The sequence below is a fragment of the Apis laboriosa genome, unplaced genomic scaffold (genome assembly GCF_014066325.1).
Source record: "Apis laboriosa isolate Shangri-la unplaced genomic scaffold, ASM1406632v1 scaffold34_cov151, whole genome shotgun sequence".
NCBI classification, from domain to species: Eukaryota; Metazoa; Arthropoda; class Insecta; order Hymenoptera; family Apidae; genus Apis; species Apis laboriosa.
In genome coordinates this window covers 6,207,479-6,233,732 of record NW_025222928.1, presented here as the reverse complement: position 1 = coordinate 6,233,732, position 26,254 = coordinate 6,207,479, and the positions used below count along the sequence as shown (strand labels likewise).

The 26,254-nt window shown below is 36.6% G+C and overlaps 2 protein-coding genes across 6 annotated transcripts in view; one reads left to right on the top strand and one right to left on the bottom strand.

Moving 5' to 3' along the window:
• LOC122714972 (dual specificity protein phosphatase 10) overlaps positions 1 to 21,212 on the top strand; it is an 84,874-nt gene extending 63,662 nt beyond the window's left edge. The window contains exons 4-5 of the mRNA XM_043936802.1: positions 12,101 to 12,493; positions 17,242 to 21,212. Coding sequence (XP_043792737.1) covers positions 12,101 to 12,493; positions 17,242 to 17,555 — 707 coding nt within the window. The 3' untranslated portion in view covers positions 17,556 to 21,212. The remainder of the gene's footprint in view (positions 1 to 12,100; positions 12,494 to 17,241) is intronic.
• Positions 21,213 to 22,008: 796 nt separating this feature from the next.
• Positions 22,009 to 26,186, bottom strand: LOC122714815 (PRKC apoptosis WT1 regulator protein-like). 5 transcript variants are annotated; one of them, XM_043936504.1, is made up of 10 exons: positions 25,995 to 26,186; positions 25,773 to 25,880; positions 25,530 to 25,678; positions 25,327 to 25,456; positions 25,057 to 25,153; positions 24,455 to 24,562; positions 24,291 to 24,331; positions 24,148 to 24,192; positions 23,640 to 23,796; positions 22,009 to 23,554 (listed from the first exon to the last, which is right to left on the bottom strand). In XM_043936504.1, the coding sequence occupies exons 2-10, from the start codon at positions 25,787 to 25,789 to the stop codon at positions 23,369 to 23,371; spliced, it is 930 nt and encodes a 309-aa protein (XP_043792439.1). In that variant the 5' UTR covers positions 25,790 to 25,880; positions 25,995 to 26,186; the 3' UTR covers positions 22,009 to 23,368. The 5 variants fall into 5 exon arrangements, with proteins under 5 accessions (XP_043792439.1, XP_043792437.1, XP_043792438.1 ...); XM_043936502.1 differs by having other exon boundaries at positions 25,057 to 25,183; positions 25,995 to 26,185; XM_043936503.1 differs by having other exon boundaries at positions 25,057 to 25,183; positions 25,782 to 25,880; positions 25,995 to 26,185.
• Positions 26,187 to 26,254: the final 68 nt, after the last annotated feature.

The following is a 26,254-nucleotide window of genomic DNA, read 5'->3' as shown; positions in this document are numbered from 1 at the left end:
GAGAGTTGTCGAAGGGGTCCTGTATCCGTTTCCTTTCGTCACAGAGGGATCGTTGTTCGAGAGAAACACTGGCGGTGTTAAGCGATCGGTTGGATGACTCACGATTAGTTCATGCTGCAAACGACACGTTTAGTAGGATTACGTATTGCTTGATGGATCTGTCTTACCGCGATACACTTATCTTTCAAGTTAAATTTCTCGAAAGAATTTTACGATTAGATTAATTCCACCGAGACTTATAAACTATCTGAATTTTAAATTTTTCGTAGCCACGTTTTTATCATCGAAACGATAAAGATAACCAACTCCCCCGTCTTTCCTCGACAAATCTAAAAACTCGTTTCCCCATCTTTCTTACTTAATCTACTTACGTTACGTCAAATTTCCTATCTCCCTCTCTCTAAGAAAATTTTTCAAATATTCTCTATCCAGATCGTCCGATTAAAATTTAATTCCACTGTGATCTATCAATTTTAGAATTTTAGAATTTTAGAATTCATCAATAACTATCCTATTATAAATTTTTGACCTAAAATTTGAATTTATTTATTACTTTTATTTCAATATCGTTTCAATTATGTATCTTTATTTTATGGTTCTGAGTTTTATCCGTGCAGATTATTATTTAATCACTGCATAAGCAAAATCATTTTTTTTTAATCGATTTCGAAAATTGTAAATTTCGAACATTCCAACTCTACTCTCGAGACTCACTCTCGACACTCTCGAATCCATCGCGAATGAAGGGAAGGTCGAAAGTGAGTTCTCTCCAACAACCACCAACATCCATCCATCAACCCGTCATCTCCCCGGGCAAACATCTCAAGCGCCGCGAACAGAAACATTACGTATGCCAGCCGCGTGTTTCTCGTTTAAGTGATTCATTCACACCGGAATCCTTCGTGACGCGTTCCACGCGTTTTACGTTCCGGCAAAGCGAATTCCCAGGACGTGCGTACGATCGTGGCCAGCCTTGTGGCAGCAGGTGGCTGTGGATACGCTCTCCACCGCCTCCATCCTCGACCATCGTCAGATGTTAGACGACGAGTCGCCTCTCTGTTTCTCGTTCTCCCTCTCTCTTTTTATCTCTCTCTCTCTCTCTCTCTCTCTGTAAACGTGGCTGGAGAGGGAAAGGGGGAGGAGGAATCGTGGAGAACGATTCGCAACCCCTTCGATTGAGAATAATTCTTTGGAACGCGTTGTAAACGACACCTGTGGCTGGCGGGAGTGCACCCCATTCTTAAATTGGGGCTGGGTCACTTGCAGCGACAGCCAGGAGGGTGGTTTGATTTGTTTCGGAGGGGGGATGGATTTGATGGAATTTGTTCTCGTGTTGCTTCTTCGAAATGATCGAAAGGATGATTCTTTTGATTCTTCGAAAGAGTGAGAGGTTTGAAATTTTGGTAATAATAAATCTTTTCAATTTGTATTCCTGATTTTTCAATTCTCTTGCAGCCAAGAATTTTTGTTTTTTTTTTTTAATTCTTCTCGTCATTGATCGAAATTATGCGTTGAAGTGTTAAATATTCATTAAAAGGGTTAAGTAAAAAAAGATTTTGTTTCTTTTTTTTTTATTTTATGATTTTATCAAATAGAGAGAGAGAGAGAGAGAGACGATTTCAAATGACGAAATTATTTTTCGTTACTTTAACGATGATTGAGTAAAAGTCATATTTGTGCGATTACATTCGAAAAAATTTTTACGATTCTACAATCTCTTTTAATTATAATTTTCAAAGAATGCTAAGTTGGTAATTACAATTTCCAATATTTATTTTCTAAATGAAAAAGTTATTTATTAAGCGTTTATTAACCAAACAAATGTAATCATTATTAAGATATAATAATCATTATAAAGATATAAATCAAAAATGGATAATAATATGGGAGTCAATCAAGTTATTTCTTTTTCTACTTTTCTACTGAGTCACAATATTAAAGGAAGATTAATCGAAGATTTAACGAACGATCCGTATTATCAGATGCATCATTCATAAATAATTTTTATTATTATATATAATAAGCTATCTAATTTTTTTTAGGCATCTTTATTACTGGAAGTGAAAACAAAAATGAAAAAAAATTAAAAAATTTATGATAAATAAAATATAATATAAATTAAAAATTAATTATGACTAATAGATAAGACTAAAGAAATATCGGCGCTTAGACAGATAATTGATAACGATTTTATTAAATTTTTTAAAAATCTATATCATCTCTGCGATACAATAAAACCTAGTTAATTAAAAAAAAAAAATATTTTTATGTATTTTTTCATAAAGTACTTCGTAGAAAAGTTTAAAGATCGTTAAAAAAAATAGAAATAGTTAACAAAAAATTAAAATAACGTTAGAACTTTAAAGAAATTAAGAATAAACTCTAAGTTCCTTATTGTTTTAGATAATTTTCAAAATATATAGAAATAAAAATTGCATTCACTTGTTATGATAAATATCAACATCTGTGGAATTAATTAATTATATATTCATAAAACATCTTCTAAAGAGTCAAAACAAACGTAAAAGTTGGTATGAAAAAAATTATCGATCCAAGCTTTATTAAGTTATTGAGCAATTGAAATTTGCATTAAACAAAATGCGACGGAGATAAAATGAAATAGCACTATCTCTGTTGCATCACTGTTTCGCATCTCTATCTTCGTCTCGCTTTATCTAACAAGCTTAAACCGTTTATAATTTAACAAATAAATCATAACTATTTTTATACGCCAATCTTCGCATTTGCTTTGATCTCTAAAATCAATCCTACCGCGAACATATTAACATTCTATATAATATATTTAAAAAAAAAATTTCATTCACATGCCGATCCAATACAATCGTTCGATTAGTATTCCCTTTGCGTTCTTGCCATTTGACGAATATCATATTAATAGTCTGCCAGCTGTTAAAATTAGCACAGTTGAAAATAGCTAAGGTGAACGGGACATAAAATCTAATTGAAAACAACGGTTCGACAAGAAATGGCACGGCCACGAGTTGCCAACTAGTTTCGAGTTGTTGTCGCGTGTGCCGTAATGTCTCGATCAGACAGATTTACATATATCGTCTGCCATTAACAAATCACCTAGGAGAATTATAACTAAACCGCGAACGACGAGAGATCCGCTCTCTGACGCACTTTTCTTACCTCTTAGAAGATTGACGACATTCTCTTTTTACGTACGATGCAACAAACGAACAAACAAACAAACGAACGAACGAACACGTGAATCTTCTCGTGACGCAAAACGTTAAAGATAAAATTTTCGAAAGCAATTAGTGTATTCTTGAAGATCTATGTGCTACTTTATTTCGTAATCTCGGAAAAGTGCAGTTGTATTTCAGTAAAATGTGACGTTATCACGGATACGAATATGTATATTGGACTTAAATTTTGAGGTTAGTATCATGTGCGTTGTAAAACACATTTATGAAGATGATATCCAGATAACATTTAAAATCGAGTCGGATAATTTTTATAAAAGTTTAACGAAACGATAATAAAGATTACGATTTTGATATAATATAATTATTGTTGTTATTCGATTAATTAAAAACTTCACAAGGGATTTAACAATTGAAAGGAAGAAAGAAAGAAAATTATCACATTTTTATTATTTTTAATATGTCTTAAAATAGCGACATCTAACCACTGTATCAACCATCTTCAAAAAATAACGAGTGAAACATACTAATTCCTAAAGAGGCGACGTACAATAAACATGTTTACGTCTTATCTCGATTAGCATTTTATGCAACGTGGTGTCATCTTGGACTCGTGTCAGAAGTTTTTTTTTTCTTTTTTTTTTTTTACGAAACGGCGCATAAGCAATAGCGTTTCCGGGAATCGCGTGTGATATACTCGAATCTCATAAATTCCCATCTGAATCACAAAGATGTTAACTAAGCTTGAAAGCCGGTAAACAAAAGAGCGCGTGGATCGTCGACGTAATTCAGGGTCGTTTGAGAAGTGCCTAGGCGCACTGGCCGTGTGACTCATACCTAACCGCATCGATATCAACTTTTGCGTCTCGATAGCGGGTTCTACACTTCTACGCCTTGTGCTCGAGGCCTTCTCGTTAATCCAATTTTGATAAAAGAATCGAGAGTTTCGAATCTTTTGCTATCCTGATTTTTGTATCTTCGAGATTCTGAATCCTTGGGTTCATTATCTTCCGAGTTTTTGATTTTGTATGTATTCATCAATTTAGAAAAGAATATCTTGATTTATTTGAGGTAATTTAATGGATATATTGCATGACGAGAATATAAAGATTATGTTATCTCGGTAAATAATGACTCTTCGCTGATTCATTATATCCCACACTATTTTCAATACACTTTTAATATTATTATTATATATTTATTCACAAGCAAAAAGGGTAAAAATACTTGTTCTTTCGAATAGGGAAATTTAGAACGATAAACACTCTATTGTGTACATGCCAGGTATAGAATAGCTTGAATATAGAATTCAAGCTAACCTCTCTAAACCTTAAACTTAACCTAGCTCATCTTTTCTTGCTTTTGGCAACAAAGAACTTAAACCGATCAAGTATTATTATTATTTCCTTTCTGCAAAATTTGATCGCATTTTTTTTTTTGAAAACGTTAAAAATAAAGCACTTTTCTTTTTAAAGAAAAAAATATTCATCGACTTCTGATACGTTCCATTACAAAAGGATTCTCGAAATCTCTTCCACTTGTTCTTAGGAAAATCGAGATCCAAAGAATTCACGATTCTCCTCGCGAGAAATTTCCATCGATGTTTATCGGAGGATGCATCATCCCTATTTAGCCGGACCGCGACCACTATCGATGAACTTTATTCCCTATAGGCCGGTGAATCATGGCGGATCGCGTTTATACCAGACTGTATTGCGAACTGAGTGCTTATATCTCGTCTCTGTTTACCATTTGATTCACGTTGGGTCGAGTGCCTCGATCTTGCTCGCCTCGTGGCCCGTGATCGCGATGAAATCGAGACGGAATGCGCGCAATATACGCGCGTATGGTGATTAATCGGTCGTTGAAAATTCTTGGGACGTATTCGTACATACGCTCGCTGTCATCGAGTATCGATTTCCATATGACGTGATGCATCTTGCAACACTGGACAATTGTTTTATTCTAATTAATCTGGATACGATATTGATCGAATTCTTCGAATGATGGCTCGTGTTATTAGATCATAGCCGATAGTCGTGCGTAAATACAGTGCGTGATGCGAGAGTCAAAAGTAGGTGGGCATCTTGAAGGCCAGTAATTGAACGTTTAGAAATGTAGTTATGTATTTCTGCTGCTACGAGAAAAAAAAAAAAGTATTCACTTTTTACGACCGTCATTGCGTGGCTCGTAGAAAGGATAAAAACATTATGTGCGTTGATGCAAGAAATTATGGCAAATATATATATATATAGAGAAGTATCGTCACATGATGACTCATTTAATATTGTTTTGATTAGATCTCTCTTCAAAGTCGTACTATCTACCATAAAAAGAAAAAAAAAAAAAAAAATTAGAGATCCTCAAGATAGAACAAACGTGAACACACCCAATATTACATTCTATATTATATTTCACGATACGAGATAATCCTGTCAAACGATCAAAGACGATTCTTCCAAAATCGTTCGAGATAATCGGTATACGTTCAATTTTTAAATCTTGAAACCATTTAAATCACAGATTATCAAACAAATTTTATCGAAAATCATAGAAGATATATTTTTATATAGGAGACGTTTGTTTGAAGAAAGGTTGGGAGACACTGGTTTAAATCATAGATCTTGTTCAAAGTCTCCGCCCCGATTATCCGGAACATTCTTCCAGGGGATAATCTCGACGACGTAGATGTGACTAAGCTCGATTCTGGTTCACTAGTTCCCTGGCTGACCAATTCCTCGAAAGCTTTTTAAGAGCATAGCGATCCCGTGATGGAAACACGGAACCTGGATCGCGGTTTCGCGGTGTTCGTTTGAAATTTTCGGTCGTCATCGGCTTACTACTGACATCACTGTCCGGAATTAGAGGTTGACACCTGCTGGACATCCTTGATGACATCCTTCTGTGAAAAAAAAAAAAAAGAATCACCGTCACGATGATAATCGTTTATGGCCTACGCATATGGACGACGGATCGCGATCATTTCTTTTTAAACATTAGTCATTAACCTTGAAGGGATTTCCATCCCGCATGCTCGATTGAATCATCCGCGAGGCGTTCCAGGACCGACAGTCTCGCGATTTGTTGAAAAAAAGAAAAAAAAAAAAAAAAAAAAAAGAAAAAAAGAAAACAGAGAATTAGAGAAATCGGATCGTGGCCGTGGAAGGTATCTTTAAGATTTTAAATAAATTTTAAGAATTTGTTTTTGAAATGTCAACAAACAAGAGGATGAGCTAACTCTTTTACGATTATTACTTAAAATTTAATTATCCTTGTTTTTCTTTATACCATAGTTGTAATAATAATCGATTGAAATCAAGTTTTTAATACTAAGAAATTATTACGCGTGTCGAACGTTTCCTTGTAATATGACTACGACGATTCGAATATATCTCGATGAATAAAGAGTGTAGTTAATCGTTTAAAATCCTAATATGCGATTTTGGATTTTCCCAAATCTAATGATTCCACATGTGTTCCTTGGAAATAGGGTTCCTCATAATGCGATATTGCAAGAATAAGAGAACCGCAAAACAAGGAAGTCATCGGAACGTCGGTCCAGACACATATTTTATTTTATTTTTTTATAATATTAAATCGTCTATACAGTTTTTCGAAATAAGGATCAATACAGATTTTGAACACGTACTATTGATAAATCGAACAGTTCTATTCTAAAATTGGACGCGGAAGATCGGCGATTTCGATTGTAGATCTTGCATTTATAACGCTATTTCCGGCTTTTTGGCGCAAGTCGATCGTGACTTGGTGGTCGAGAGCCACGAGCAGGGGAATTTCATAAGTGCATACTAAGCAAGGGAACGCGATAAGTGATAAAATTAGACGGGAGAGGTTTCGCTGGGCGCAAACTTGCGTAAGACTATTCGTCGATGTGTGGTACCAGCGAGTGCAAATCCCGTGAATCATTGTAGTATTCGAAAGACGCATAATGCCTCGATTTATTTTTGCTCCACGGCAAAAGTCAACCTTTGATCTTTTGTTCACCGAGGGGCCCCTCTCGACCGACGTTCGACTTTCTTCAACCGTCCAATATTCGCTGGCCGAATCGTGGTCCCTATAAATAAACGCGGACAGAAATTAGAAATTTGATTTTCGTAACGCGTGTACCGATTCTGATTATGCGGGAAAGGGCACGGGACAAGATTTCGTTCTTTTCTTCTTTTTCCTCCTTGTACCGAGGAATGAAAGGAGAACGATTGTAAAGGCAAATCTATGAATCATGGCGTCCGATCTTGACGAGCGTCGTGAAAATTCAATTCTATTCAATTCTATTCAAATCTCGTTTTATTCTTGAATTACATCTTTCCATTCTCCTATTCCGAAGGAGACCGAGACTCGTAGACGCGATATCGATAAAAAAACGCTGGTGTCACCGCATGAGAAGGAGGTGAAACACGGAGGATCCTACTTTCTTATTCTGATCTTGTAAAGTTTAAACTTTTTAAACTTTCTTTTGTAAACCGAGCCGATTTATCGATGCTTCGACAATTAAGTCGCGCGTTACGTTATGTATTTACGAGTAAATCGCGCGACAAGGTCGTCATAGGACGCCACGAAGCATTGCGTGCCGCTACGACGAAATGCACGAAGCCCCGCGAAACTAGGAAGAAACGTGGAAAAGGACGCGGCGATCCGTTCACCGCGAGTTAAACAAGGACGAACATATAATACACAGCAGCGATTCGTTCGTGTGCCTTCGTCTGCAAATCGTGTACGTCACGAAGCAGCCGGCCAATCAGCGTCGAGTCGGATGACTCATCCAGTCGAGCCTCATGTAAACTCTCTCGTGCCGCTTAGCCACCAGTCTCCCGCCAACAAGCAAAAGGGCAAGCGCCACTTTTGCCACGTATATATCCCTGTTTCATCGTGAACGCATAAACACAGTTTTGTCGTGGTATCGTGCTTCCTTTGGAAAACGTTGACATTGTTAAAACTTTACATCGTTTGGATAACGTCGATCAGAAGGTTGACGATTATCGAACGACAGGGAGACACAACTCTCTCTCTTGTAATCATCGCTTTGCGTAACACGACGCCGAAAGTTTCGTTGAGTGTGATCAAACACCGGGAACTCTTGTTCTTTATTGTTGTGCGCGTGTGTGTCAAATGGTGAGGTGAGAGTCGTCTGGGAATCGTGGAGAAAATCTCACGCAGTTCAAACATGAGAATCAAGAAGGAAGCACCGTGCCTCGTGTTGAGACTAGTTCCTCTGGAGAATCTCGAGCCGTGGGGTAAGAATCTTCCTCTCTCCGTTTGTCTTCTTTATGTTTTCGATAATATGAATCATTGGAAGCTTGGTGCGCGTTGATCTCCATGCCCCTCGATCTCTCGAAGACTGAACTTTGTGTCTCGTTAGTAAGTTGGACCATTCGATTGATCCATATTTTTATTAGTAAACTCGTTCGTCTTTTAAGCAATTTAAAAAATTCTATTTCTGTTTTTTGTTAATCTGATGAAAGAATAATAAAAACCGTATTTGCGATATCTAAAAATTACTCAAGAGATATTTATCAAGATATCAAATTTTTTGTATGTATTTGTATGTATTATTCGACATTATAAAAAATATATATATTAAATCGTTATTTTAAGATCGAATATTTTACCTTTTATCAAATTTCTTGAAAAATAAAAATAAGCAAAATTAAAAACCGTTAATTCGATTCGTTTAAATTATGTTCACAAGCACTTTGTTTATCTTTGATTGTATTTATGCTCTTGACTGATGTCACTGGTAGCACCTTAATTATACATTTTATATTTTATTATCCATGTTGTATTTAGTCATTTAATTCTCAACGTCATTCGAAAACTATGATCAAAGGTATTTCTAAAACATCCACAGCGGCGGGAGAATACAAAGTCGAACGTGGCACGCGGGTAAATACAATCTCTTATGCGGATGACTCAGGCTTTGGTATCCTTTAGATTTAGGCGTAATGCGTACTCGATGACTCGTTCGTGTTATAATCGCGGGTATAATGGAATCACGGATTCTTCCGAGACGTTATATTGAAACAATTTTTCGCTGAATCTTTTCGCGTTAAATCACATCGCAGATAAACCTCTTTCATAACAATATTTTTTTTTTTTTTTTTTTACTTTTCCTGATTGATAACGTATTCTTTCACAAATTCCAAATGAGAAAATATTTTTCTCTTTTATAAATTAGTTAAAAGAAGAAATAGAATATAAAGGAAAAAAAAGGTTGGAATTCCATGAAGCATACTTACATGGTGGACAACGAAGTGCATCGTTGCGATGGAATGTGGGTCACTTCATTTAGGTCATTACAACAATCAACTTGTACGAGGTTCATTGCTCTCGTTTTGCAAGTGCCGCAAAAATATCATTCTTCTATTACTACATTAACTTATATCGTCAATATTATCTTTTGAACTTGTCGAACATTCGTATCGATTTCTTCATTACCGGCATTCCTTGACAGTTCTTTGATCATTAGTCATCCATATTTCTGAGAAATATTCATTCGTAACAATTATGCAACGTTGATTAAGAAAGAATGTTTTTTTCAATCTGTAGATACATTAGTGTTCCTAAAGTAAATTGAGATATCTCGAACTAAAACGAGAAGCACGCGTCAGCGCATAAAATCACGCGTGCCAGCCGTGGTTGAAAATCAGGCCAATACCCCACGAAAGAACACACGTATCCCCTTTTCTTAATAATTGTGATACATTAAGCGTAATTACCGTTCAACCGTCGTGAGGAGCGCGCGCATATCGGGTATCGCGATGGTAAAACATGAACTCGTGATGTCACGCGTTGTGTCACGTACTATGGCGAATGTTTTACCATATAACGTGACCACGTCGCGATAGATCGCGCTCAAAGTTGCGATTTCCTTTGAAAACTAGTCCTTGGCGTAGGATGTCCCGCGGGTATCGATAGACGGCGCAGTTGTGCCACTTTGTTAAAGATATGTGGATCGTGTAACGAGTTTCGCCGCGTTTACATAGCCGTCTAGATTCGAAAACCGTTACGTGCGTTTTGAATGATCGTAGGGAGTTGTTGAGAAACCTACTATGAAACGATAAAACTATATAATGTAAATAAGCATATGTTGTACACTCGTGTTGTCGATACACGTTCCTCAGACGTGTCCAACGCTATATTTACGATTTCCGGCAGACAATCTTAAGACTAGGTCACGGAATTGCATTACGTCTACTTATACGCCAAGAGTATTGATAATGCATCGCTCGCATCTCCAAATCTTAATTCTTGTTCGTCTCATTTTAATATCAAATCGAACCTTAGCTTCGTCACAATTCGTTTGCGATTCGATTGATTAGACGAACGTCGAATTAATGCTCGAATTAATTCACGTAACTTAAAGCGAAACATCCATCCTCATTACCGAGCAAAATAATAATAGAGGGAAAAGTATTATGAATTAAAGCGGTAAATTGAATTAAATCCGGAAGCAGGGAGAGGCCACCCCTCCTCTCAATCTCGTTCCCCCGAACGAGAAGGAAGTTTCGTTGCGGCGACTGCGGAATAATCATCGGCCGCGACAACAGTAGCCGGCACACGGGGTTAGCGGCCGTGGCGGTGCGGCGGCAGGGGGCGAAAAGAGTGACTCATCGTTGAGCCAGGCCAGGCCTTACGAGCTGCAGGTCAGGAGAGGAAGACACTTTTAGCCCACATTTCTTCCTTGCCCCCCCTTCTTCGCCGTTCTTCGGCTGGTGTGTTCCTTTATTTTTACCCCAGCCGTTTATTCGCGGTTCCTCGTTTCCTATCTCACTTCCTCCTCTCCTGTTTTTCCTCGTTCGTCTATTCTGCTTCCCAGACACGCGTCGTTCCCGAGGATTGCTACGCGTTGGCCGACGCCGAGTGTCTTAATGGGTTTCGAGGATGGTTGTCGAGGGTCTCTTAGAACGATATAATTAATGTCTGTAAAAAAAAAAATATATATAAATATTAAATATTTTATATAAATATATAAAATTGAAATATTGCGAGTGAAGGTATTTTAAAGAAAATTCCAAAAATATTTAAGCGGTTTAGCAACTTCCGGGGTATTAGGAGTTTATTTTGCATCCCTATGCTTTCTCGACTCGGTGTTTCTTAAGACTGGAAGACTTTCAAGATCGAAAATTCATAATGCATCGTTAGTAGGGCTTCCTTAGAACTACACACCAGATTACAAGATTGTGAATTTTTTCTTAGGCTTTTAAAAACGTGCTAAATTTATCGAGAAAGCCTGAGGGCATTCGAGAGTTCCTCGATGCGTTCTCATAGCTGGCGGCTATGATGGGGGGTACAGGTTTAGATACAACACGCGGAAGTATGGCTAACCTGCTACGCGAACGGTTTATTAGCTGGTCGCGTTTCTCGAGAAATCGCTGTGTACACAATTCCAAGATACAATTCGGGCCAACTGAATCACTATGTTATGCCTCGTGAGCAAAAAACGCGAATAAGAAACACCTTTGTTATACGTTCTTTTTGTAGTAAAATCCGATTTTTATCTTACTTAAGACACGATATTATTTTTACAATGGTTTAAAATCGATAATTTTTTCAAGAATATAGAAAGACAACTTCTCCACTTTTATTCATTTATCCTATTTTTTTTTTCTTTAGAATTATCATAAATATCAATTATCTATCTAAAATATAAAAAGAAATAGTATAGATAGAAAATACTTTAAAAGATTATTAGCATTAAATATTTCTGATATATAACCAAGTTATAGTTAAAAATCACAGGATCGAACGAACACCACCTGCTCCCGGTTCACTGTATCGGTATTTTCAAAGTAACTCGATGCTTCCCCTGAGACCAGTTCCCACGACCCTGTTCTCTCGTTAGGCTTCCAGACCAACTCTCGACGCCCTAAAATCAAAACCTCTCCTAACCGATCCTTTTCGATTACTTTCAGGTGGACACAAGGAGTTCCACAGGCGGCACAGGGACCTCTGCGAGGATACGCTTCTCCCAACAGTCGGAGCAGGTCCGTCCACTGTCGGTAGTTGTTCCAGTCCAGGACCAGGGTGTCCAGTATTAAGTCTGTCCGGACCACCGACTCCGCAACCCGCGGATATCGATAGTCACCCAGCCTCGAGAGTTCTACCGTTCCTCTACCTTGGAAATGGCAGGGACGCGGCCGACTTGCAACTTCTTCGCGCGTTAGGCGCAACCAGAGTCCTCAATGTCACTTCACAGCTGCCTGGATATCACGAGGAGAGGGGTATCACGTATAGACAGATCCCTGCCTCGGATTCTGGCCACCAAAACCTTAAACAGTACTTCGAGGAGGCGTTCGACTTCATTGGTGAGTCTCCATTCTTGATACGATAGAATTTATGGAGGATTAGGAGGAATTGGAATTTACCTACCGTCGATAACAGTAGATGCACTTTTTCGAGAGGTAACTGTTCAGTTTGAGCAATAACGACGAAATGATTATAAGAATGAGAAGATTCTAGATAATTTTAAGAGCATTTCTCTCATTTGATCGTTATTGCTATCTAATGGATCGGGGATACCTATTAATAGGCATAGAGAAAATGTATATACTTCTTCAGTAACGTTTATGAAATGAAAATTCTCGGATTATTCTCGAATTCTCTTACAAAAATGCAGTAAATGCAATGTAGCCTGCATTTCAGACTTTGATAAATTAATTTTCCGCAAGGAAACAGCAAATTCTTATAAAAGCTTATGCCATTTTTACGTTTCTCTCGCGTGTTTAAGAACCAGGAAAAATATGTTGATTCAACTACGCGATCAATGGAACGAGATTCTATTCATTAAACAACCGGAGCACCATTCGAATAGGCGACGCACAAATAAGTAGTTTGCAGCGTACAATGTTGACATTGAACGAATGAACGAATGGTAGCCTCCATTGACGTTCTCGAACCTGTTGCATGTGATTCAACGAAAATACACAAGGATCACCGGTTAGGGTAAATTGGTCTAATTGACGGTGCAAAATGTCGGTCGGTTATAATGTGATATTCGAGTGAGGCTGCGTTTAATTCACCGTGAGAGGGAGGGTGAGGAGAGCGTTCACAAAGAGATGTTGGCCTCTGTCGATGAGTAATTCTTTCGACTGACTGGGTGTGTCCTCGGGCAATGATCGTCATTGTCGTTTGCATCCAATCTCATCTGCAAGTAGTACAACGTTCAAAGGTTGTTACTTGTCGCTCGATTAGCGATCGATCATTTTTATTATCCATGACGCTCATTAGAAAAGTCGAAGAAAATATGATGATTTAACAGACATGAGAAAATAACGAACGTTCTGTACAATTTTTTAAATGTTTTTAATTTTTTGATGAATCATAAATCTTATATAGAAAAATATAAGATTATAATTATAAAACGAATTTCCTGGATCGTAAATCAAACAAAGTACAGGGATATCCTAACGGTCTGGATTTCGAGCGTCCTTTATTTCCCTTCATGGGAACCAAGGACTCGATCCTTTGTGAAGGACACCGGTTAAACTTTCCATCTAACCTGGCTGCTTATTTTGAATCCTGAAGCAAACCCAACCCGAAGAATACGTTATAAAACTTCGTTTATAACCTCTAATTAAACTAAGGAATAAATTAAGATTACAGTTAAGATAATATAATTATAACACGCGAGAGGTCATAAAATTGAGCATTGTTCCCGATGTTTCTCTTCAATTATACGTGCCCATTCATTATACACGCTCTATTGATCGCTAAACATTTAAAAAATGTGCTCGAGATGGATTTTTTTCATATCTAATACTTATTCAAATATAATTGTTTCTATACTTCAATTCTTAAAAAATTTTTAATTAACATTTGCATCGCCATAAAAATAAAATTAGTTTTTAATAACATGTACGTCTAAATGAAAAACACACGGGATATTCCATCCATATCTCATGATGAGAAGGGCTAACCTCTCAACGCCTCAAGTACACATGTTTTACATACCAAACATCCGTTTTACAAGAGATTTCCCATACCGTATCTACGCATCAATTACACGAATATCTATTGTATCTGTCCAAACTCCCCTTATTCTTTACCCCTATAGAATTTCGTCGAAAGTTTTAATATTCATCACCATACGAAAAAACACATAACCTAAAACCTATAGGAATTCCAAATGCCCCAAAGTCGACTCGACTCGGGGAAAAAAAGGGGGTTCGAATCATCGTCGCTTTGTGTGCGTCCTTCATCGTCCAAGAGGCGGTTTAACGGTCAACGCACCAAGGTGCCCTTCATTTCACGCAACAGTCCCTACGGTGTTGGTCGGTTGGCCAGGTACAGCATTCCACCAGTTGCGCACATTCGGTAGGGCCTTCCTTGCCGAGTGTGGCGCGCACGCACGCACACATATACGCGCATGCGCGCGCGATCAAGGATCGTCTCGCGTTACGCACACGTTCACGCGCATGGAGCCAGAATGCGGTGCAATAAACACACGGGGAGACGAGAGGCCGACACTGGGGCACCATGAAGGGGATATTCACGGGTGTGTGCATTCGTTAGTGCGGGCTCGCGCGCGCGCCAGTGACTCATGGTTTCATGAATGGAAGCCTTTCGTCTTCTAGTCCTCGCATATACGGTGAATGGTCCACCGGAAACGGCTGGTTACACCCTGTTTCCGTTACACCAAACTGCGCCGCGTTGACGAGGGAAAAACGTGCCCACGATGACGAGTTTCGTTCGGGAATTTTGATTCCCGGGATTTGGACAAATCCGCGTCCTTTCATTCCTGCGGATGGGGGGGAAGCTTTTCGAAGCTTGGTAAATGTATTAATACACGAAACGTATTTATTTCTTTATTTTATTCTATTTCGAAGGTTATTGGATAATTGGTTATTAGCGAATGATTAACGAAATGGAATTCTGAGGTGGAAAGTATATTTATGAAATTTTTTTTTTTATGAATTTCTTGAAAACTTGAAAGAAAAATAAATATGATGCAGTGATGTTAAACGAGTAGAAGGTTATATTTATCATCATACGTTCATCGTATACGCAGTTAGAATTCCGTAAACGTTTAATCTCATAGAATTGCGCAGGAAGCAGTTGTAATTCGCCTCGTTCACGGAACATGATACCACCGTTGTTAATTTTAACCATTCAGGGAACGGAGCGTTTTAAGGAAGAAAGAAAATAGAACGAAAATAAAAAGAGTAGAGTAACGAGAGTAACGCCGTATTTCCCGGAACACGGTATCATTTTCGGCATCGCGACCGACAGGTGTCCAGACTTTCAGTGTACACATGCGCCTTCTGTTACCAAAATACGCTCCCCCCTTCCCCCAATTCCATAACTTCCTTTTCCAATCTTTTTTTCTTTCCTTCTTCTCAATTTTAATTCAACAGTCTCAACTCTTTCGCTTCCACTCCACACCCCTCGCAGCTCTAATTTTCTTCCTCTCGCCCCCCCCCCCCCTCCCTTCTCATTTTTCTCCCTTTATCTACAACTCTCCCTTCTCGTAATCCCCCTCCTCTCTTCCCCAACAATTTTCTCCCGCTTTCTCCGTCTCCGTCCGACCATTCGTCACCCGTGACTCATAGCAGATGCCAGCTCGCGCGAGTCTACACGCTGCAGGCGTGTACGCGTAACGTTTAGGGGCCGATGCACCCCCCCAATGTCTCGACTAACGTTTACCTAAACTACTTCTATTACGTGACCCCCCTCAATTCGTGGCCAGATAAGATTAGTCCCGCTGCTTATCGCCGTTTAACGCGGATTAGCGATTAATCGACGCCTCCGGATACGTGTTTTGTAGGGTGTTTCTCGAAACAACACCTATCCCTTTGTCTCGCTCCCTAACTCTGGTAATATTTGTTCTGTGGTGCACGATCTAAGTAACTTGTATAGAATAATATTAAATTGATTGATTGAAACGAAGTGAAAAGAATTTTTACGTTAAATGTTAAATGTAATTATTTCACAAAGTGTAAAGTGTTAATGTATTCGTGATCTTTAGAGGTCAATTTTAAAAGCATGGAAATTGGTATACAAAAATGTTAATGCTTATTTATAATTATTACGTTATATAAGTAAATTGAGTAGTTATATGAAGCGTGACGATAATATGACGGAGATAGAGCTGATCTCGCTTCATCTGATACAAAGTTAAGCTGCTTATAACTTGATAAATATTTACTCGCTTTTTAGAATTTATTCTTCAAAGATATTAACACGAATATATTAACACTTTGTATATAATTCTTTTCAGTCGACACTATAGTCACAAAGATTCTTTAATATAATAACGTTCTTCGATTCGATTTAATAATTCTCAATTCCTTTTGTTCCATAGATGTCGCGAAATCTGCACGCGTGTGCACTTGCATCGGCTTTCATGTTCCCTCTCTTTTCTACGTCAAATCGAGTACAAGTAACGTCGCATAAGATACGGGCCCGCGTCGCCATGACTCATTGGCGATACGATAGCCTTCCCTATATTACGTAATCGAATCGCCTGTTTGGCGGCTGGTTTCGTTTTGCTGTTTTACAGCACAGTCCTGTCATTTGGCCGAGCTGCAGTTCGATGGATTATTGCTCTTAAATCGACTTCTAGAAATTCAGATGACGTAGAAAACTTTAATTCCCTCGATTTCTAGATCCATTTCTCTCTTTTTACGCGGTTCGAATTTTTTTGAGTAATAAAGTAGATGGATAAAATTGTAGAGTAAAAAATAAAATTAAAGATAATATTTTAGAAAGAGAAAGATTTAATAAGCATATTATCGGTACGAAAAGAAATTAAATACATAATATATCTAATCATAATTTATCTATGTCATTGTCGGAGGACAAACATAAATTCGTATAATAAGAGTTCATGGTCGGATAAATAGATTCAATCGACAGGAATTTAGTTCCAATAAGCCACTAACAAAAAATTCAATAAATACAAATGATACAAAATGTTGTAAAATATTGTAACATTGTCTGAAATGTACATCCAAAATCAAATTTTTATTCCGAAATATTAAATTTATTTACAGAATTATCCCATTTAACCTCTTTAATAAAAGTAATTAATAATAATCTCTTTTTTTTTCTACAGAGGAAGCCCGAAAAGCCGGAAGCAGCGTGTTAGTGCATTGTCAAGCGGGAGTATCGCGCAGTGCGACAATCGCAATCGCGTATATAATGCGACACAAGGGCCTGTCCATGGTGGAGGCCTACAAATTGGTGAAGAACGCACGACCTATCATCAGTCCTAATCTCAACTTCATGGGACAATTGTTAGAGCTCGAGCAAGGTTTAAGGGCATCAGGTGGCGTGGCGGCTGCCCCCGAGGAGCCAAAAAGCTGTCACCAATGTCGCTGGTCTCATCAGCAAAATAGCGAGGAAGTTACTTCCGGTTGCAGCGTCTGAGTCGAGCGAAATCACCAGGCGAGGATCACCCGATTCTCTCGCATGACAATCGGGTTCCAGCAGAAGATCGAAAAGAAGAGAGCAGAAGAGCCCACGCGCGGTTCGCAAGGCTGTCTCGATGTTTCGTGTCCAAAGACGCGATCGAAAGACACAATCTACATATCCTACACGTATATCCGTTAAACGAACCGAAGTCGTCGTTCTTCCTGTTTCATACACAAAACACACACAGTATACACACGTGCGAAGAACTCGGATAACATAACCTTGCTACACGTGCCTTGGCGATCGGCCCTAATAAACGGGAAAGGCTGATTTACAGAGAGACACTTTTATTTCTATTATCGAATAACTTATTCAGTGGTAAAGAACGTTCTGAGTGAGAGAGAACGCGTCGTTGACTTGTGAATAACGAAGAAAGAGAATACAAATGCGGATAAGTTATAATACATGTGCGTCCTCCATCTTGGAACTTCGAAAACCAACAGGATGATGGCGCCTGTTAACACTTGAGTGCGCACGAATTTCTTCCTGTGTACATACAACGACGCGAGCTCCTCTCTATGTTGCGAATTATTTATGCGTTCAAGGGAGAGGGGGAAAAAAGAGAGACGTTCACGCGGCGCTAGTTACGGAAGCTTCGTGCAATCGTCATGAAGAAAGGTTTGGTGTACTTACGCGACAGTGTTCCGTAGTTTTATTAGTACAAAATATAACGTGGTAAGAGGCGCGTATATCGAAGGAAATCATAAATATTTTTTTTTTTTTTTTTGTTTCTTGCGTAGTAAGTTGCAGTAGAGAGTATGTATATTTGATTTTAACATGATGATACACAGTGTTCCACTTTTCTTGGAAAGATCTACGCGTTTGTAATTTAAAAAGTGAATTTTATTCGTTTAATTTTTGTTCTTTTTATATGTGTATATTTTTTCTTTTAAAGTGTCAAGCGTCCACGTCTAATTTGGCCACAATTTTTTTCTTTCGAGTGAATTGAATATTATTAATTATCTTGTATTTAGGGACACTGCTTCTTCGAAACCGTCGTTGCGAACAAAGAAGCATCGAATAAGAATATAGGATTGAATAATTGCACTTGGGGAAGTCTTGCGAAATTTTTTTTTCTTTTTGCCATCTAAAGGCGCGCGCGCAAGTGGACAATTAACAAGGTGGGATAAATGTATGTCAATTGAGATCAATAATAATTATGTTTGCGTTTTTGCCTTTTGCCTACTTGTATCTCTATATTCGTAATGTTACATTATTCGATAGCGAAGTGGTTTATATTTGATAAAATAATATATCATTAACTGGAATTAGCTTAACCACGAGCTCCGTAGCATTTAAGGATCTGGTTGAGATCCAACCATCGTGATCTAGTCGTTTGTTGGAATATAACTGATAATGATGTTGACGATATGTAAGGTGCGAAAGAGAGAGCGAAAGAGAGAGTTCAAATACCCCCGCCAACTAATTAGAATAATTAGTAAGAACTATAACTCGAGGGACGAAACTATTGCGATTTTAAAAATTAAGATGCCAAACACGGATTTTTAGTTTGGATTCAATGAGTTTCAAACTTCGGGGGTTAAAGTCGTGTGTAATAGCCAAAATTATTATCATCTTTCGATTTTGAAGTGTACATAAATAATAAATATTATCTCACGGGGAAAAATATAATTATAAATTAATATTTTAAACCAATTCTGATCGTTTAACGAACATCTTTGTATCGCAAGAAAATGGCCTCCATTCATCCTTCGTTTAATCGAATTAAATCGCTTGCACGATACGAATACGATTGCGAATGTAAAATCTAACCTTGTCACTCTGTTTATGTTTGTTATTCTTTCGCAATGTTTCACTGATAATAGTCCGAATAATGACGAAAATAATATTGTGAATATGATTTATCTCGTTCCACGTTGTACAAAATATAATCGTTGGATTATTTTTCATCTAATCGGCTCGTTCTGTTTCAAAATTGTTTGATATCGATGTGCGTGCGGTCTCAAATTGTGCCGCACGAAGAGAAATTCCTCGATTAAGAATTTGGTCAGTTAGTGTTAGAAGTATTATGGGAATGGAAAAACGTCTTTTCCTCACGTGGCACGATTCATTCGTAACGCGTGTATATCTAATTTTTTTAATCGCTTCTATCTTAAATCGTAATGGATGATTCTTATTCGTAATCGAGAAACAACGAGTATAATCGTCATAAATGGGGGAAGAAAAAAAAAAAAAAAGAATCGTGCACGTAATTCGCTTCAATCGTCGAAATACCTCGAGCAACGGCCTAAATGGGACGTTGATTAAACGTAAAAAAGAATAAAAATAAACAAAAACGTGTGCGAAATAACTGTACGACACGACAATCGCCGCTGTTAAATCAAACCGAGCAGCTGTTCAAAAAAAAAAAAAAAGGAAGAAAAAAGTCGCTTAAACCGATATGCCTTTCTACGTTAGAGACTCAAACTGTTGACAATAAAAGCTCGACAAGAGAGAAAAAGAGACCTGGTGTGCGTGAAAGAAATATAGGTTCACGTCATACATACATGTTCACGTTATATCTATATATATGTGTGTGTGTGTGTGTGTGTGTACAACATAACGAGACAGAGAGCAAGTTCCTTCAGATTCTTCAATTCTCTCGAGGAAACGGTACATATCAAAGAGATGTCGCCTTCTATTTTTNTTTTTTTTTTTTTTTTTTTTTTTTTTTTTTTTTTTTTTTTTTGTTATAGATCGCGAAGAATGTCACATTCGAAGGGAACAATTTATGTTCGCATATTCTCCTATAATAGTTGGGCGCCGTGACGCTTCGCGTAGAACTTGTAAAAAGTGTTAGCGAATAGTGTTGTAAATATTTCACCGAGCAAAGACAGGCGATCACGAATAGAATCGCGTAAAATGGGGAAGAGGGAGGGGGGAGAGAAAAAAGGAAAGAAACCGATCGTGTAATAAATGAAAAAGAGAACTATATTCGATAGAAATAAAAGGGCAGAGAGCTACGAACTTGTAGTACCTGTTGCGTCACGAGGATGTACGATATGTATATGTAGTGTTTACTGAGTTGTGGAAGAGCTTTAACAATAAAATGTATATCGACCTGTACGATAAACGATTGTCGTTGCCGTATAACGATAAAAATAGCATTTGGTGTAATTTTATATTGGAACTGGTAAAAGCAGAGTCATAAGATTGGTAAATGGTTGTGTCGCATTGTGCGATTGCCCGTTGCACGCGAAAATAACCTAAAAGATGAAACTATTACTAAACGCCATGTGGTCCAATAAGTTCCTAAGATCATCTTACCGTTCGAATTTTGAATGATGCTTTGACCAATTCTATTTTATATTAATCTTCTAAATTACTTAATGATATATATCATAGTTCGATGTATACCTTTATTGCTAATGTCTTTCTGCATTGGTATGCACACGTTAAAGTTTGCGTATACACATCTTGGGATGGGGTAGATGCTGCACCAAGTTGGTCGACAATTTTTTTTTTTTTGCGGAAACGTTGCCGTACGATCGAATACCTTTTTCGTTTTTCAATGTACAGTTAAATGTAACGTAAAGTAATTGTGCATACGCGAGGACAACTATTGTATCATATCAAAATTTAGTTATTTTATGAATAAAAGTATAAACCGCATATTTTTTTTTTCTCAATTCTTTTTTTTCTAATAATCACAATATTTTGTTTATCATTTATCTTGTCTCTTGTAAAATTCAAATGATAGAAATAATATAACATGAAAACAAAGGAATCTTATATCATAGTTGAAATTTCAAAAAATAGTTTTTGAATATATGAAATTAAATATGTACAAGATATATATTTATTTAATATATATATATATATATAAATTGATACGATATAATTTATTAAGATTTTTAATTAATTAGATTAAATAAAAAATTCAATAAAGTTAATTAAAAATAGGAGCTATCTCTTGAATTCATATATTTTACAATTATAGACAAAAAATAAGAAAAGGACAGGGATAGAGTAAAAACATTGAAATCAGCGCCATCTTCAGAGTGCCGCAAATGAAACTCATAAAAAAGAATTGATTATAAACGCCATCTTTTGAACATTTAAGATATCTCTTCAAAATAGACAGAATAAGAATTAATAATCAATGCCATCTCTTGAGTACTTTTAGAATCATAAGTAATATTTTAGGCATTTCAGAGATGGCGCTTACTGTTCATTTTTTATTTTATTTCTTTTCTTTTTCCGAGTTTTATTTGCAGCATTCTGAAGATGGCGCTGATTTCAATATTTTTTCCTCTGTTTTGTTTTACTCTTTATTTACATTCGTTCTTGGTGCGTGACTATTTAACCCCAAATAAAGTATGAGATATTAATTAAAGATCATTTCTTTTTTGAAAAAAATATTGAAATTATATCGATTTTACAAAAAAAACAAAAATAAATACAAATGTTTTATTAGGAAAATCTTTATTTAGACAGAAAATATCGAATTTTGAATATAATAAAGTTTCCAAATTCTCACGATAGGATCGGTTAATTTTCTTAGACCGAGCATTCTTTTTTATATATTTTTTCAAGAAGGAATCAAAATGATCCAACTTCTGAAATAAATTCAATATGGCCGCGAAACACGCATACGATAAACTTAATAAGCAAACACGTTCTTTTCGCGTTCTCTTCTTCATTATTCAATACGTCATTTTGACGGATAAAATATGATTGTGCATACGTAAATACAAATTCGATTTATTACTTTCTCTCGATATTGTTCGCTCATAATGTACTCGCATTCTCAGTCTCCTGCTTTCTAAATATTATATACGTTTCGCTGTAAGTAAATATTAAGTTGTAATAGTATAATTAGTAGTAATAGTAATAGTAATAGTAATAATAATTTTAGGGGTCATTTCTTGCTTCTTCTAAGATATACCCCTATTCATTACGTTTCGTTCTGTTCATAGCTGAAAATGCAAAAAATCTCGTTTATTTAAATTAAATGCATAGGTAATCGATATGGAATTTCTAGTTTTATGCCATCCTATTCACGTTCTGCACAGATCCTGTTTAATTTTATAACGATTTTTATTACGCCTTTGTTGTATTAACATTATGCCAATATAATTGCGCGATGAAGCAAAATTTTTTTATAGATAAAAAGTCTTACATGGAGTAACGATGTTACCATCCATTCGAGTATAAAACAGATAACATACAAGTTACAATAAATACTATGCAAAGACTCGATCCGAGTCTTAGATATTTTTTCAGGCATAAAATTTCCAATATTTACTTTACACATTCTCTGGTCTAACAACAATGACATAACAAATTGCAGCACCTCTTATTCCATTACGTTATTATATCGCGAAAAGACATATTTGCTCGAACTTATCGCTCGAGATTAGATATCGACTCTATGCGAACGCGTAAAAAAATTGATTATATCTTTCTGTTAAGAAAGGAATATTCGCGTAAATGAAGCTCTACAAGTGAAGCGGATAAAATATAATTACTTGTTCGTATTCAACGATCTATTGCTTATTGCGAAAAAATATTATAGAAATCGAGAGTCGATTGTATATTTATACTGCGTAACTTACCCTGATTCTTTTGCAGCATAAATCATTAACAAATAACTTTTAAAATCGCTTCGCTATCTTCTCGGCTATTATTAACAAGAAAATTCACAATTACTTACAAACTATTAGTATATATGTATATATAGCTTTTTTAACCGCTGATTCGCAATTTCTAGAAATAATCAGACGGTCGTAGGATTGATAAATCGGACTGTCTTGCGGATTGGAAAATTAATTACTCGCCAAGGCTGCCATCGCACGAATTAACGCAGCGTTCTCCTCCCGAAGTCGTTCCCGTTCTATAGTCATTTCATGTTGTTGTTGAAGCAATCGAGCTTCGAGAGCCATTATCTTATGATCCCGATCTTCTAAGAGAGACAATAGTCTCCTATTTTCTTCTTGGGCTCGTTCTATCAACTGAAAATTTTGAAACGAAAAGTTATAAGTGTACAAGTTGTTTGATTTTATTTGTTAAATTAAATAAAAAAAAAAAAAAAAATACTTCGTGTGGATTATCTCCCGTTGGAGTAGACAGTCTTGGTTGATTTGTAGCATTTACAGAGGATTGTGGTTCATGATTTCCATGGTCTGATTGATTGACACTGTCAGATTGATTCAAGGAATCGAATTCCTCGTCATCTGCCTCCAAATCGGAATGGCTAAAATTAAATGAGTAATTTTGATATATTAGTGAATATACATAGTTATTCCAATTCGGACTGCCTATAATGTTATATTAGGCACGACCTTTAATGTTTAATGATATTTATATATCTTTCTTATATTTATTTCAAAATAATTTACGCTTTAGTGTAATATGAGATATGATTATGAGATCAATATGATATTACACGATTCTTATTGGTTCTAGATCATTATAAAAAAGGTGTACAAAAAACTTACGGTACTCGTTACAATACGCAGGCTCGTATTTAAAAGAATCTACTAGCTCTACCGTACTTCGTACAGGTCGTGCCTAATTGTACATAGTCACGTACAGTAGCACTTACCAACTGTGCCTATTTATACATGACCTGTAGGAAGTACGGTAATGCCTAAAAAGCAGTAGCAGTTTATTACAAATGACTACTAAATTTCACTAAAGCACTATATATAATTTACTACCGTAATAAGATATCTCAGTATTTTATACCTTTTGTTTCGCCTTTGTGTAAACATTTTTGCTGTCCGTTCCTGAAACATGCGTAGTTACACATACATACATAATTTCTCTATTGCATACGATCGACTTTTAACCGCGTTCACAATAAGTAACAGAATATTTTTTATTAAAAAGTGAAAATCACACGCACTTACTTCTATGAGTTCATGATCAAGGAACTCATTGTGATGTGTGTTGTGTTTAGTTTCAAGACAAGTGCCACTAAGATCTTCCTCATCTTCTCCTGTACTACCTCCTGTACTCTGTAGAATTAAGTGGCTAACGAAATTACATTGCGGAGTAACAACGGGTTTGCACACAAAACTTTTACCAATATCCGTTAACACTCGCGGTCAATTGCGATTAACGTATAAAAGAACGCGGAAAGCAATCTCTAAGTGCAATGCTACTTTGTTATACATTCTGTGTGTGTCTAATACAATTTTCTAGAAAGACATTACATTTGCGCAAGACATTTCCGAGAGAAACCGAAAACATTATATGTTTGAAAAAAAAAAGACTCTTTTATAAACGAACAAAATATTAATCTCAAATATCGATTAAAAATAATTGATTAAAGAACTTTTCGTAACGAATATAAGTAAAAAATCTCTAAGTTTATCATGCAAAATACAAGACTAAAAGATTTATATCGAATAAATATAAATGCAAAAATCCTTATTTTAAAATCCGAGATATTGCCGCGAGAAGTCATTAAGATTTTAGGTCCTTAACGTGACTGGAAACAGTGACAAACCTCCGTTGATGGTAAATGTACTACTCCGGTACTTCGCCTCTTTTCTCGAAGCTTCCGTCGATCGCGTTGCTGCTTTCCCTTGTTTATGTGCGTTGGCCTGTGCAAACAGGATACGACACTAAAGACACTAGAACCAGATCCAGAAAGTGTTAACAAGTCGCGCAAACTCTATGCTGGATCTACTTAGTAGAATTTACAAGATACTTGCATTTAACAAAATCCCATCTACGCGGATAAACGCCTTATTTAAACGTCGTTTTATTTACTTACCGGCCAGGTACCCGTTTATCCTGTTTCCTCATTATTGGTTTATTTTGTTGATTATCATGTTCAGGTGGAAGCACACTATTCGAACTTGTATCACACACACCTTGAGATTCTTCTGTATTTTGTACATTTTCTACAAGTGATCATAATTGATTATAAAGTATCATGTATAATAAAGAAAAAAAACAGTAGAAACATATTATTACTTTGAAAGTTTATAGAAGAAGAATCTCCTGTCCTAGGTGGAACAACTCGTGCTCTTGCAGTCCTGATTCTAGACCTTCTAGATGTTAATTCGAAGTCATTATCAAAATCCTCCTGACTAACGGAGCTGGATGCCATGCCTGTTATGTCGCTGTGAAATGATATGATAAAATTGAATTTAATCTGATAACAACGAAATAGATAAAAAATTGTGCAAAAAAAAAAAATTTAAAAAGGGGTCTTACAAAAAATACCTGGACATCTGAACAAAAGAGTAGGTGATGATGTGCGATACCTATGTTGGACCAGCACAAAACTTGGAGGCCAAAAAGCGAGTGCTTGATTAGGTTTGTCTAAGGGAAAGTCACAAGGCATGAACCGCTTTTAACTACAGCAAGTGCGTGCGCAATAAGACGATAACAAAACTTCAACAGAAAAGAAAGAGTAATTCTTAAAGGATTAGTCACCTGTCGAAGTGAGTATTCTTCACCTAGTTCCACTACCAATGCTGTGACTCACTACCAACTTATGTGCGATTGACAGCTGTCAACCATTGAAACATCCATAAACACGTATGGCCTATACGATTACATAGTTCAAAGATAGATAGGCATATCGATCGTTCATACACCTTGGTTAAAGTACAATCTTCAATGCGTAATTTCAATGTCACTAGAGAAATGGTTATAACATGAAAAGTTACTAGACAAATCCAGAGAAAGTTACT